At 35.7% G+C, this 15,618-nt stretch overlaps 1 protein-coding gene across 6 annotated transcripts in view; it reads left to right on the plus strand.

Annotated features, from left to right (window-relative positions):
* Positions 1 to 15,618, plus strand: part of POLN (DNA polymerase nu) — a 92,688-nt gene that overhangs the window by 22,207 nt on the left and 54,863 nt on the right. For all 6 annotated transcript variants that reach the window (XM_021396321.1, XM_021396320.1, XM_021396324.1 and 3 more), the window contains 8 exons: positions 1,301 to 1,369; positions 2,869 to 2,929; positions 3,134 to 3,198; positions 3,431 to 3,514; positions 3,937 to 4,026; positions 5,131 to 5,187; positions 5,689 to 5,742; positions 5,996 to 6,061. In XM_021396321.1, the coding sequence (XP_021251996.1) occupies positions 1,301 to 1,369; positions 2,869 to 2,929; positions 3,134 to 3,198; positions 3,431 to 3,514; positions 3,937 to 4,026; positions 5,131 to 5,187; positions 5,689 to 5,742; positions 5,996 to 6,061 (546 nt within the window). The remainder of the gene's footprint in view (positions 1 to 1,300; positions 1,370 to 2,868; positions 2,930 to 3,133; positions 3,199 to 3,430; positions 3,515 to 3,936; positions 4,027 to 5,130; positions 5,188 to 5,688; positions 5,743 to 5,995; positions 6,062 to 15,618) is intronic.

Below are 15,618 nucleotides of genomic sequence, written 5' to 3' on the forward strand. Positions count from 1 at the left end.
CCCAAGGAGCTCTCAGTGCTTTTTTTTTTTTTTTTTTAAGTGAGAAGCCTTCAAATTATTTCATAGACTGATTGACAGGACACCAGTGGCTACCTACTATTCTTGACAGAAAGATGTCTTTCTCTCACTTTGGAGATGGATTTTAAACTTCTTTGGAACACCCTGTTCACCAAAAATCTAGCCAAATTTAGGTCAGTCTCAACTATGTAGATATTGAGGAGGAAGCATTGAATGTGACCTGATTATCTTCTAAAGTAGATAGGATTCTATTGGTCTCAAAATTCATTTCTGCTCCGAGTCTTCCATCTGATATACATTTTACTCATGTTGTCAAACATGAATTACTAAGCTTGAGCATTCTGCAGTTCTATCTGCTACAGATTTTTTTCCAAACTGTTATTGACAGGAATCTGCAGTCAGTATACACTGTGTCTAGCATAATTGTCTTGAATTTTGGATTTCTACGCTTGTCCAAAATTCCATAGTCTCATGGGATATAATGTAGATATTCCCTTTCTCAGGCTGGTTTTTGCTTCCTGGATTATTAATGCCTTATGTCAAATAATTCTCACATCTGCCTTTCTGGATAGCTGGTCTCCAGAGGGAAGAGCTAATCAGTACCTGCCCCTCTGCTCTCCTCATGAGGAGGCTGCAGTCTGCCATGAGTCCTCCCTTCAGCCTCCTTCTGTGGGCTGAACAAACATGGGGATGCTCTTCATGTGTCTTCCCTTCTAGATCCTTCACCATCTTTGTTGCCCTGAGCAGATGAACTTCCACATAGTTCAATTGAAAGTAATGTATCTAGACAAGTTTCAACTTAGAAGGAGATCTTAGAGGAATTTAAACAGTTTTCTGTTGGTTCAGCGTGTGGCTTTTGATTGTATTCTCTGTATGCACATCAAAATGATCTTTTAATCATCCAAATAAGATAGTATGACTGTGTGAAATACCCCTGCAAAAGTGAATAATGTGCCGAGAAGAAGGGTAGTACTGATAGCAGAAGTTAAATTCTTTGCGATTGTTGAAGTAATAATAGAATTCTGAATTCAACATCACAGGCAGTCTGTACAAAATGTAACTAAAGGAACAAGTAAAATCTTGAATGCTTATTATCTTCTGTGCTTGTAATTTTTGGTAGCTTGGGGTCAGGTAGCAGCAGTAAGAGGTCTTAAAATGTTCCTTTTATCTTTAACATTACTAAAGGGAAATACAGGAAATATGTTGTAATAGCTTAATCCCTTTTAAAAATAGTGTTCTGAATATTTAAATACTACTATTAAAAGTCTTTTTTTTTTACCAGCACCAAAACTTGGCTGTGAATTTGCAAAAACTTTATACTATAATGATGGGCCTTGCTCATGACTTACAGGTAAGATTTGAAAAGTAGTTACTCAACTATAACCGATGAGATTTTATCACAAAGACAGTGGTGTGCTTCTCATTCAAATCAGAATCTCTTATGAGACTAAAATAGAAGGTTTCTAACTTTACTGATTTATAGTGCTAGACAACATGTAAGATAAAGCTGTCCATCAAATTTACCGTTGTTTTCAGAGGTATGAAATGTTTACTCAAAGCAAATCTTGAAGAAATTTCCTATACAAGAGTTAATTTAAATATTCAGGTGAGGATTCTAAGAACAGGAAAAATTCAGAAAGTTATGTTTTTTCATTTTATATTTTAAAGCTATATGAGCAATCTAAGAACTGTTGAAAGTTGAAGCAACGTAGTTGATTTACCTTGGTAGACACGTTTAGAGATTTTCTTTTGAGCACAGAAACTCAGCATGCCTATTGCTGTATGTTGTATTAGTCCTCAGTGAAGTTCAGAATGCAGTTCAAGAATTTTTAGAATTTTTTTTGTTCTGTCTTGTTTTCTCCTTCTGATGATATGTCTGAAAATGTGTCCAACTTCAGGGATGCGCTTAGGTTCTGGTGGAAGTTGCATAGATTCGTAGAATGGTTTAGTTGGGATGAGAACCTAAAGATCATTTAATTTCAACCTCCCTGCCATGGCAGGGACACCTTCCACTAGATGAGGTTACCCAAAGCCCCATCCATCCTGGCCTTGAACATTCCCAGGCATGGGGCATCCACAGCTTCTCTGGCCAAACTGTTCCAGATCCTTACCACCCTCATAGTAGAGAATTTCTTCCTAACATCTCATCTAAACCTGCCTGGCATAATGAGATACTAGGGACTTTCCTTGAAACTGATTTAAAAAATAGTGTAAGGGATGAGAAAATTAGTTGATGGAGCCCTGTTAGGCTGGATTTTTAAGTGACCTGGCAATTGCTCAATCTGTGAATGAAGGTAACAGGGAAACACCTAAGGCACAGCAACACTGACCACCAGCCTGCGGCCTTACAGAACTGTTGTTGTCGGATGGCTTCAGTGGGCAGAGAAAAAAGACGTCCTGTTTGGGTACATAAACTCCACCATCCTAAACCTTCCTAATGAAAATAAAATATTGAATTCTGAGTGGTTGCTTAGTTGCTCAAATGAATAAGAAAAAAGAATAAAGAAATGTTCTATTATAGTGGACCTTACTCTAAAAATAATGTAGAAAAATGGTGTGTAAATTTCTTTATTACCATTCCTTATAAAAGGAATGGTATAAAATCCTTATACAATATTCCTTCCTGTACCTTTCCTTATAAAACAATGTGATAATTGAATATAGTGTTTAGATGCTATAATTCACATTAACTGGTATTTCATTCTTCATACAACCTTGTCTTTATAAAAAGAAATGGTATATAAAGTGAAATAATGCTTGCTGAAAAACAGATCTACATAATGATACTATTATGTGGTGTTTAGAATAAAATTTGCTAATGGTGGTGTTGATTTGTATCTTACTTTATAGGTTCAAGGTTTGTGGAAATTATTTTGCACGTTAGAGCTTCCATTGATCAAAGTTCTGGCAGGTATGAAAGTTCAACCCAAAATACGACTCTTTACCATTTTCATGCAGCTGCTTCCTATACTGAAGTAAAATGCTAAAATAACTAAATATTACATTTTCCTTGTAACACCTATTAACGCCTATGTGAGTTAGTCCTCCATACCACAAAATGAAAATTCTAAAATTGTCAATTGTAAACATTCTCAGTATTAAATTGTATTTGCAGTGATGGAAATGCACAAAATACACGTGAACAAACAAGAACTGAAAAAAACATCAGAGATTCTGGGGGTAAATTTTGTCTTTATTTTTTTGTTAGTGCTTTTCTCTACAGTAAATCCCCTCCCTAGTTCACAAAGAAATGTAGATTAAAAATATGCAAGCAATCCACTAAACCAGCTGATAGCTAACAGTGAGGTATCTCATTTATAAGTAGTAGTCCAATATGCTTATTAATCTAGGAAGTAACAGAATATCAAAGAAAACAATGTAAAAGGAATAATTCTGATGTACTAATTTATAGCTGAGACTCAAAGAACTTGAAGAGGAAGCCCATCAAATTGCTGGAGAACGATTCCTTTTGACCAGCAGTAGTCAAGTCAGAGAAGTAATGTTCATACTACTGCTATTACTTAAGCTATCTGTTCTGTAAACTGTTAATGATGCAGAAGAATTATAAAGCGTATAATTTTGTTCTTAGAACTTCTGATTCTTTGCTACTTTCCTAGATGCTAATTATCTTTCCTGATTATAGGGGAAGGCATCTTAGTTATCTCATAAATCTGACAATTTTGGCTAATCTGTATTTGAATGAATTCAAATAATGCATTTTATTTAATAAATGCACTGTTTTTAGAAATTATACGTTAAAAGTAAAGACTAGATCTTTTTAGTCCTGTGTTGCTATTCTCTTTTCTGCAGTATACTCTATTTTCCTTAGAATCTCTTTTTTAGACTGGAGTGCAGGAATCTAATAATTTTCTATTCTTTTTCATCGCTTGAGACACTGAAATGTTTGTCTTAATGTAGGTACTGTTTGAAAAGTTAAAACTGCACATGCTGTGTGAGAAAATTCCAAGAACTGAAAGACAGCAAGTTGCATCCACCTCAGAAGCTGTGGTGAGATGAGTTTTTTTAAACGATCTGCGTTATTTAGAAAAACTTCTATGTTGTATGTCAGTGAAGATGTCGTTTGTCTAGTTTGTCTTCCAGTCTTCATTTATTTTTATGTTGTGTTAATCACGCTTGATTTACTTCTGCCAGAAATGACAGAGAAGAACCACGAATGGCAAGAGAATTCTACTGCTTAAGATAGAAAAAACAACTTTGTATTGAATACACATTTGTCAGAAACAAAGGAAATAATTTGTCATTTCCTGATCTGAAATTCATTGTATCTCGTAGCACTTCATATTGACTCCACATAGATCTAAAGTCAAATCTGCGTAACTATAGATAGATGAATAAATAACCTATCTCTGATAGTAAGGAAAAAAAATTATGATTTGAACATCTTTATTCTGATACAATTCCATTTTTTTACCCTGAACTGTGTAGTTCCAGAAACTTTTGTTCTACTTCTACGTATGCAATCTCATTTGATTTTATTTGCCAATGTTTGTCTACTTACTATCTAAGTAATCTTGAAATTTCCTGGAACTTATATTATGGGACAAATGGGAATTCTGCTGTTGGATTTTGACTATGTGAATATACACTTACATATACATTTATTATCCCCTTGTGCATACATGTATAAATATGTATTGTGTACTTTTCCATATTCTCTCTTGCTTAGATGCTGTCCAGCACAAAAATGAAACAAAGGACCATAGGCAGTCCCCTCACTGCACATGCCTTATTGTTTTCTGTGTTCTGTGGAAAAGTTTTCATTTCTACATATCTTCTTGTCTCTGTCTGAAACAGGAAGGGAAACGAACTGTAAGGGGATAATCTCCAGCCCTCCTGCTGATGGCAGGAATGAGTGAAGGCTCTTCAGGGCCTGGGGTGAGCTGGTTTGAAGGACGTAACGCTTTTGCAAGCATTTCATCCTCTTTCATCTCAGCAAGAGAATTCCTTCCAGCAGAACTTATGCTGTATTTTACTTCTTAAGTACAGTTAAATATGAAATACTAATGATTGTTCTAGTGGTGAAGTTAGGGTGGTTAAATAATACCACTTATCAGAAAAACATAACGGTAATCCAAATTCTTTATTTTACAGCTAAGTAAATTACAAGATCGTCATCCTTTGCCCAAGATTATGTTAGAATACAGGCAGGTGAGGTGATGTTTTTACATGAGGTAGTTATACTGAAGCAAAATTAGCAAGAAATGTAACTTATTAACGGTTAAACAAAGTGACAAGAGCCTCTTGAAAATCCAAAATTACCTAGTTAGCTCTTATGCTTAATGCTTATGCTTAATGTCTGAGTATTCAGTACATCTGATATCCAAGATAGGTAAATCCAAAAAATCTAAACTTCTATTTTTGTATGGGTTTTTGGTGTAGTTTATTGACTGGGGCATATAAAGTGTAAAAGAATGGATTCCGATAGTTCTTATATGCTGAAGCCAGATCTATGAAGACACTAGTAAAACTTAACACTTTGACCTACTAAAAAAAGTTAGCAATGCTGAGTATATACCCATTATTTCCTAGGGTAAAACTGTCTTTTTAAGAAGTCTACAAAACAAACTCATGCACTTGAGATTAAGGTTTTTGATACGTAAATCTTATTTTTATGAATAAGTGTTTGTCTAACCCTCTTATGTAATTTAGGTTCGTAAGATAAAATCAACCTATGTGGATGGGCTACAAACATGCATGAGAAAGGTAATGATGTGTATTAAAAACAATTGTAAAACACGGTATTTAAAATAAATCAAAGTTATGAAATGATTGCAGTATTTACAGTTCAAGAACTTCAATATATATGTAATTACAATTCTTTTTAAATTTGTAATCCTAATTGCAGTGAGTTTTAATTAAGTTTACATTAACTAAAGTAGAGGAATGTCCTTTTTAGATATAGCTAATCACCCCCTTTTTTGGGGGTGCTGGGGGGTGTTATTTTATTTGACTACAGGGATTTATTTGCCCTACATGGAATCAGACAGGAACTGTGACTGGCAGACTTTCATCCAAACATCCAGTAAGTGAGCCTTCTAAAATTTAAATTAAAATTGTAAAAATGTAATTTACATACCATACTACGTATTTTAGCTTATGAAATGTTCTAGTTTTCTCGTAAGTCTTGCAATTGCCATACTGTACATAAATGGGAGACAGAAAAAGTTTATTAATGAGTATCTTACTCTAGAGCAGTTATTTTAATGAATAATTTCCGTGATCTTTTGATCAGAAACTGATATTTTATACCTTAAACTGATGTGGAAAGTGAGAACTGTAAGCCATGCGTGCACTTTCTAGATTGCTACTGAGTAACTTACTTATTATAAATTCCTGGTGTTTATAAGCCACTCCCTGTAAAGGACTGGTGAACCCTAGGGTGTACCCAGAGGATTACAGAAAAGGAGGAAGAGCCAAAGGAGCTGCCCTTCACTTCTGGAGTTTGACTTCAGGCCTTGCAGTATAGAATCACTCTGTTGCTCTGGAAGTCTTTCCAGGTCATTTTAGGGCTGTGATAACTGGGCTCTTTGTGCTTCAGTGTTGGCTATAATTTTCTCCATGGCTGGAATGACTTTTGACTTTCTGGACTACTAGAAGCTTTGCTTTTGTGTAAATTAAAATAGAAAAAACATCTCATATGCACAGTGGTTTTGGATGATGATGTTCCAAACAAAGGTTTCTTTATGTGTATCCTATTTGTTTTGTAAACGAAGTGAATCTATCTGTCGCCTTCCCTCTTGGATTCCATTTAATGTCTTAAAGGATTTTAATTGCAGGTTTAAGGGGAAATGAGCAGATATGAGGGAAGGAACAGGATTTCTTTTGTCAAATAAACTCTATGGTCGTCTTTCAGATGAATCCACACAGGGATGTATGAATGATGTATATTTTTTCTGTCAAAAAATAAGCGTGATATTTTTTACGTTTCTGTTGCAGCAACTTAGAGAAGATTTCTTGGTAGAACTTGAATTTGATGGCTTTCCATACATGCATCTATTTTAGTTTAACTGTGCTCTCTTTCTTCTAATTTGATTCCTTCTTCAATGTGTGTGTTGCATAACTAAAACCTTCGTCACAAATAAGTGTTATACAACGTATGCATTATGTAATATAGTACCTCACTAAAGGCGGACACATCTGATATTGTAGTCTACTGCTGTAGCATTGTAACTGTCTATTTGCTACTGTGTAAGAACCTGCATATCTGAAAAGAAAAGAATTACAAGTTAATACTTAAAGTATTAACAGTTCAATTCTTCAGCCAAATTGCTTTGTAATTAATCCATAGACTAGTGGTTTTTTCTGTTGTCTGATGGTCTGTGGCTACATGCAAAAGTTAATAAGGTTTATGACTTCAATATTTTTAATAAATACATTAGTCTTGTCTACATCAGGATACTCTTATATTGCTAACCAATAGCTTTCATATAAAATATATTTATTACATTCATGAAGACACACTTCTCACTTCCAAACCTCCTTTAAAATACCACTGTTCAGCCTCTCACCTTTTAAAGGAAAAGCAACTCTTGACAGAGTTTGGAAGGCATAAAGCCTTTTTAGAATAAAGAGAAATCGTAACTCTAAAGATTGCATATAATTGTATGCTATGATTTGGTTTGAGATGTAAACTTCCGTACTAGAATTAGATATTCTGTATTAAGAGTTGTCCCTCCAGTCTTCTGCATCAAAGAACTGTTACTAACGAATTTACACTTCTATACTTCTGAATATGTTTGTATTTTTAAATTAGAAAGCATAAAGCAATGGGCTTTGGGGATGTTTCCCTCCTTTGAGTATCAAAAAGTTATGTTGGAGATGAGTAAATTTTTTTTTCTCCTTAGAGCAGTTGGAAAAAAAATGAAATAAAAGCATTCCTGTTTCTCTCTGACAAAATAGTTTTACCAGCTTGTCCAAACAGGTAAAGAAATAAAATAACTTAACTTATCAAAGTGCCTGTTAGCCTTTGGAAAGCAATAATGTCACTGGAAAAAGAAACTAACTTGGATATGTTGGATGTTAATGTGCTCAGAGAAGAGCCATAGGAAACCTAAAATATTTAATATATTTCAGTCTCTCCAGTAATATCTTCTGATATTGAATGAATGATTGAGAATTGCATGGTTAGAAGTTGTGTGCTACTATCAGTGTCTGTAATATGAGTAATAAATCCCATGTCTGGCTTCAGTTCCAATAAAATAGAAAATCTCCTAAAGTAGAGACACTATATGTGTATCCACACTGAGCGTATTTCTTCTCTTCTGGGCTGTCTTCTGGAGTGAAGGAATGAACTGAGTCATTTAAAACTCAAGTATAGTTTTGGGATAGTTTGTCCTGATGCTTATAGGCACTGTGGATGAGATGCTGCGTACTTCTCTCCCTCCCCTAACACTGTGCCAATAGGTTTTACATCCTTAACATACCCACACACATGCTCACTGAGCAAGGCAGACTGTGAGAATCAGGCAATGAAAACTATTGTGACAGCTCTTGAATTTCAGGCATTTCATTCCAGGTCTCATTATGTTACAGTCTAATTTGTGACACTACCAATTTTATTTTTTTCTGAAGGCTTGGATCCCAGATCAAACAGAATTTCAGCTAGGTGCTTCAGATTTGTATAGCAGCTCACCACTACTCAAGCATCCTTCTTCTTTTGTCTCTTTCCTCCACAGTTCACAGAAGGTTTTGACAGAGCTGATGCTTAGAGTCAAATGTAAAGTCTTTGGCTACTTTTGAAACTACACTATTATGAATTGAAGTTCTATAAGTGTGTTTTTATATACTGACCTAGTGACATGACTTATTTCTTCAAATGGTCAGATAGCGTGGATCTTACATTTGCATTGGTCTTACTTGAGTGTGTTTTTTTGTCTTTTTTAAAAATATGTTTATTGGAACGCCTTGAGGATAGAAGGAAGTCAGGTATGTTCAAGGTTCATATAAAACATCTTTCCAAAAGTTTCTTTTTGTGCCATTTAAGGTAACAAATTCATTTTTAGGTAACTATACTTTGACATTGTGCTTCACTAAAAATAAATGTCTGTTTTGAGATGACAGTCTATGCATTTTCTTGGACCTTGCATGAAAGGAATTTAGTGTCCTATTTTCTACTAGGTACTGGCATCTATCACTGAGATGTGCTGATATGCTGATAAAGTCAGAGCACGCGTGCCATTTATTATGGTTGGTCTGTGTTCTCTGAGTATCTCTTGCATTCAAAATATATTTTCCTTTTGTTGTGTTTATTTTCAGTATATTTGTTTCAATGCTCTTGAGTTGAGTGCTAGTTATGACTGAAATAATAGTACTAAAATAGTATCTCGTTTTATGTGATTAGAGTTTTTACAATCTCTTATTGCTGCTTTGTTTTTAGAATTGTGTTTTAGTCCAGTCTTCAGCATTTAAATAAGCTGCATTTACAGCACTGGAGACAGTTCTCAATTTGCCCTTTCTTACTCCTCAGTTGTTTTTTTGTTTTGACAGAGAAATATACTTGAATTAATAAGCAAGTTGTCAAGAATTTAGTTCAATTGCTTTTGTGATAAGAATTTTCATTATGTTAACGCTGCAAGAGGATGCTCTTAGCTACAAGTGTGGCAACTACAGCATGAAGTCACTGTTAGTAGTAGTATAACACTGATGTCTGATGTTTCTGATAATCACATAGTTTGATATTGAATCTATAGAAATAAGGGTTCTGCATCATAAACCTTTGTTCTCTTAGCATCCCATGTACTCCTAGTATCCTTTTCCATGGTGTATTCATGGCTTTGGTGATCTCTGTAGAAAGGCTTCTGATTTGTGTATGCATCTCATGGTGGGTGTTGTGTATCCGAGGCATAGACAACATTTGATATGATAATGTTTCCCATCTGGCTCAGTAAAGCTTGGGATATCATCTGTGCTGTAATTCTGCAGTAATGGAAGCAATCATGTAGATAACTTGTCTTTTATTTGGGATTATCTTTGTATGTATAATTATGTTTTGTGTGGTATTTAAAGAAAGATAATGTGTAGCCAGTATAAATCTGTTTCTATACAGTAATACATGCAAAAAATGCTGCTATTTTAAAAATGCAGGGAAAGAGAGAGAGTCTGTCATTATTTCTTCTGCAAACTAAACATAAGCATAGAAATATAGAGAACATTAAAATTAACAGTGCAAGAAAACATAGGATTCTGTACAACTCAGAGTAATATCAGCTAAAATATTTTTAGTACATGGTGAAAAATTGATGGAGAGGCCTAATTCCTCCTTCACTCTCCTTTTGTTTCTGGCAAAAAGCCTCTCAGAGAAGCTTAGATGATAAAGTTCCTATTAAGTGTCTCTTTGCTCAAGAGTATGGCATTGCATACCTCCATTTGTTTTGTTAATACTAGATTTAATTTTTACTTAGTATAATTGAAATTGTCAACTTTTAAGTGCCTGCTGCTGTTGACTGGGCTTTGTTCAGGCAGTTGGTTATGTGCTGAATCATTTTTATCCTTTGAATGGTCTTTGCCAGTGATGTTTTAGAACTGCTGCAGGTTCCAGAGCTATGCACTGATTGCCTTTTAGAAATCTGCGTTGGAATGCAGTCAGTACAACTGCCTGTGTTTTTCTTTAATATGAATATGACAGAAGCTCATGGGTGACAGCAAAAACTTAGCATCGCCCTTGTTTACATCAGTGGCTTCTTTAGCTATATATTTTCCAATACAGATTACAAGTTGTTTTTCTTTTTTTTAAAGTAGTTATTGTAATAACCGTAAATTAGAGTACAAATAGAGCACTGTGTTATAGAAGTTTATCTGTACTCTGTGTTGAGTCTCTTGCAACTCTGTGAAGTCGTATTCCATAGAATTTTATATTAACTTAAGAGCAATGTCAGCGTGATATTTTGATTACAAGAGACAAATAGTGCTATTCACTTGTAATCTGTCACAATCTTTTTTCACTGTTTATCCATACGTGCTTCACCTCCTGTATGGGCATGTTATGCTTTCTGGTTATTGGCGTCTGGTAGCATCCTCTTGAGTCATGGAATGGTCACGGTTGCTGTACCTCCACATCTACACTGAGGAGTTTAATAGAGCTCATGGCCTACTGAGTTCATTTTCACTGTTCTCATCTGTAAGACAGTTGCTCAAATATCAAGTCTCTAGCAATCTGCAAAAATGCATCTATGTTCAGGTTAGTGTAAATATGCATGCCTGTTTTTTTATGAAGCTGTCTGCTGGTACCTGTCTGTGTATTGATGAAAATTTTGAAGTTCTGCTTGAAGATGTTTTCTTCTTTGTATGAAATATTCCAACGGTGGGATTTCTAGGAATATATTTGTAGAAACTATACAAAGCTTGGAGACTTACGTTGTGAGAAGACATAATAATAACAATTTAAAAATAATCCCAAGTGCACAGATTACATCTTGTCTTATAGGCTCTCAAAAGTTAGAAGTATTTGCATGTTCTTTACTGGTGAATTACTATTTGCAAGGACAGTACATAGTCTAATTCTAATCTCAGAATAATATGTTGTCTAATACAACATAAGTATTGTGTATTATTTTTCTCCCGCTCTGTTTCTCCCTCAGGAAAAAAAATTTCTTCAAAAGCTTTAAGAGTTCTGGCAAGGAAAAAAAATGAAAAAGGGAGGAATGAAGAATGATAAAAAGAGAACAGATTTATAGGAGAAGATCAAAAGTTAAATATAGCAAGAGACACTTCTTGTCTCGGATGGTTGAGTTTTCAGACTGATGCTTTCTGAAAGCTTTGTCACTGGCTTCCTTCAGAATTTCAGAAAATGATCTCTGTACATCTACATCCCTATTACAGTGGTCTTTTCTCAGCAGACAGTGGTGTTTTTTTTTTTTCCCCTCTGTGAATGCATGGAAAACTTCCCAGTTCTTTATTTCCTCAGCATCCTTTCATGAAATGTCAAGAAATTTCCCCCAGAGTTTTGGAGAGAGATGCATTCTCTCAGGTTTGGAACAAAAAAATAATGCCTCACGTAACGATCACTGAAGATAGATGGAATAGGACAGAGGTCATCTTGCTGACTTCTATGCAGTCTTGCTGTCCTTAGTTATCCTGTGCTAATCCAGCATCTGCTGGCTGTGGCTGATAGGAACTCATAGTTAAATACCACTTCTACCAAATCAAGAAATGTCATTTCCTCACTGTGAGGGAAGAGAGTCAATGGTTATCTAGGTTTCAAGTTCAGTATTTTCTTATGGTCAACTCTATGAAGTGAGAATTGAGTATTTTTGGTAGTCATTTTCTTCTTCCTTTGTATTCACTTTGAAAGCCTCTTATGCTTATGGAAAGATGATGAATTATTTCCAAGGCTCTCACTTGACCAACAGATCTTAAACCTTTGATCATTCTGTGCTGCTGGTTAAGGCAAGAGGGGATCGATACATCCTGCTGCATCACCTTTGAGTAACTGACCATTGATGAAGAACAGTAACTAGTACCAAAAGTTAAGTCCTTTGCTAGAAACTTGTATGCTTCAGTGTTTTTTTAATCAGGAAATGAATGTATTTGATTTTTAACTAGCCACTAGGTGGCAATTGCAGATAACGCAAGAGTATGTGTACCAGAATATTGTTGCTCTTGTGGCCTTCTTCATTTTTGTATTTTCTCTATTTATTGAGATACATAGTGTATTTTAAAAATTAGAGTTTCAGAGTATCTTAAAATTGTTAAAATAGAGAAGTTACAGAAAATAATTATTTCTTTGCAATAATAAATACTTCTATGGGCAATAATTAAGTGTAGCAAATTTTCTGCTGTGTAACTTCTCAGTGAGTCACTTACCAGACAATTTTGTTGAACTGAGTTTGTGAGTGTCCTCAGGACTCAGTCTTGCTAGTTCTGCATTGCAAGTTACAACTTTAACTGACCTGACTGACAACTGGGAGAAGAGGTTGCTTCCCTAGATCTGCTCCATCTGACTTCTTGGCAGCTTTTGATCTTCACTCATGACATGGCCACACCATGTTAATTTATGAATGGATAATCTTATCTCACTGAGTAAGTTTGGTCTCTGTTCTTATTTTTAAGTCCCTAGATTAGTGCAGAAATAATCAGAATCAAATGTCCACAGTCTACAACCATTTCTGTGCGTTCCCATTTATTTCAATAACGTACTAGCCTTTTTCTGTTGCATATTGCATACTTGAAAGCATGCAGATCTGAGCAGTTAGTAGATGAATACTAGTAGATGACTAGCAATTTTCTAGTAAAAAAGAATATACATAAGGATATAGATGCCACTGTATACACGTACACATTTATTCCTAGAAAGTTACCACTGTTGACTAAGGTTGCTTAAAAAAAAAAAACACCATTTTATGCTGCTATAAATGTTTACGATAGAGGCTAGCTGCATTGATAGAAATAACTGAAGGGGGACTATAACATGGGAAATAAGCAACAACCTTACTTGACAAGGAGTATAAAATAATTAAAATGAACTGCTAGCCTCTGTGAGTTCTAACCGCACTGACTTGAAAGGTACTGTAGTCAATATTTATCTTCATACTGTAGTCTTACGAAAGAACTGAAAGGACATACTGTGTTTTTAACCTAAGAAGGAATCAAGTTCATGTTTATAGAATCAGTTTGAAATGTAGAAGTAGAACTTGGAGACCAAAAATGAAAGGCTTAACAAATTTTAACTGATTGTGGATATACTCATCAAAATGGGAACAGTGTGTTGTTTGATTTGGTTTTGTTTTTTGTTGATAAACTCTTCTCCGGTTGAATGCTCTGTGAAGAAGCTGTGTTTGTGAGGCTGTAACAGACACCAAGAGTCCATCAATTCTGAGTGTCCTTGCTGAAGACTGTCATTCTTTCTGAATAGCTCTATATACAGAGGCTAACAGCAGAAGCAGGAGTCTACACTGTCTTCACCTGAAGCAATAGGCAAAAGTATAATAGCTTTTAAGGAAGGTATTCTCAGAACCAAGAGAACAGATTTCTAACCTGTGCTACACCGACAGAGTAAGGAATGCCTCGGTATTATTAGTCAGGATTGATTATAGTAGCAGTAAAAACAAATTAAGGAGGAAAGAAATCAGGATTCTATTTTTTTGGCTTGTACAGTTCTAATCTAGCGTCTATAGTGACAAATTATTTTTTTAGTTTTTGCCACTTGTGTTCCCTGCTTTTGCAGCTTGTCTTATTTTTTTTTTCTTTTGGGGAGTTCAACTCTGGATGAAAAAGTGTGCAGTTGTAAGGGTGTGCCTTTTCAGCTTTCTATTCTTTCTATTCCATTTAAAAAAATGGAAATTTCCATGTATACGGTCCAGTAGTTCCCATTAATTGCATTGCAGTTCTATCAAAATTATTTGTGAAGTCTGATACACTTTATATACGTTTTTCATAATCAAGGAAATATCTACCTTTCTTCTTAGTTGCATTTTAAGATGCGATGTCACAACTGATAATTTCTGCAAAATATTTTTTCTTTAGCATTTGGTGTGTGTTAATGTTAAGTTACAAATGTACTCTATATGCTTAAAAAATGCCTAGGAATGAAACCAGAGTCCTATGGTTTTCCACTGTCTCATTTCACTGAAGGCCTCAATTGTAGCTCAGTAGGAAATCACGTGGAGAGGAGACATGCTCCACTGTTCGGTACTGGTTTACATAGATTAATCAATAACACTGATTTTATAAAAACAGAATCATAGACATCATTGACTTTGGATGGAACTAGAGATTTTCTAGTCCAAACCCTCACGCTCTAGGCAGGGCCCACTAGAGCAGACTAGGGCCACAAAGATAAAGGGTCTGGAGCACCTCTCTTATGAGGGAAGACTGAGCGACCTGGGTCTGTTCAGCCTTGAGAAAAGAAGATGGGGATCTGATCAATATCTATAAATATCTAAGGTACGGAGGCAAAGGGACAAGGCCAGACTCTTTTCAGCGGCATGTGGAGATAGCACAAGGAGAAACGGCCATAAAACAAAGCATAGGAAGTTCCACATAGATGTGTGTAAGAACTTCTTCACAATGAGGGTGACAGAGCACTGGAACAGGCTGCCTGGAGAGGTTGTGGAGTCTGTCTCTGGAGACGTTCAAGACACACCTGGACGCCTACCTGTGCAGCCTGGTCTAGGGAGCCTGCTTTGGCAGGGGGGTTGGACTCAGTGGTCTCTAGAGGTCCCTTCCAGCCCCTACAATTCTGTGATTCTGTGACTTCTCAGGTCATGTTTTGAATGTCTCCAGGGCTGGAGATTTCACAGCCTCTCTAAGCAGCCTGTACCGGTTAGAGCACTGTCACTGTATAAAAGTTCTTATTGTGTGTCAATAGCATTTCCCGTATTTGTCTTCCAACTGCCTCGAGTTCTGTCATTGCAGAACACCAGTACGGAGAATCTGGCTCCATCTTCTTTGCACCTTCCCCCTGGGCAGGTATTTGTATGGATAATGTCCCCTGCTGAGCCTTCTCTTCTTGAGGTTAAATAGCTCTGTCAGCCTCTCTTCGTGTGATGTATGTGCCAAGCCCTGAATTATATTAGTAGTACTTTGACTGGGCTGTCAGAACTGAACCCAGCAATCCAGATATATCTTACTAGTGCTGAGCAG

The sequence above is a fragment of the Numida meleagris genome, chromosome 4 (genome assembly GCF_002078875.1).
Source record: "Numida meleagris isolate 19003 breed g44 Domestic line chromosome 4, NumMel1.0, whole genome shotgun sequence".
Classification (NCBI taxonomy): domain Eukaryota; kingdom Metazoa; phylum Chordata; class Aves; order Galliformes; family Numididae; genus Numida; species Numida meleagris.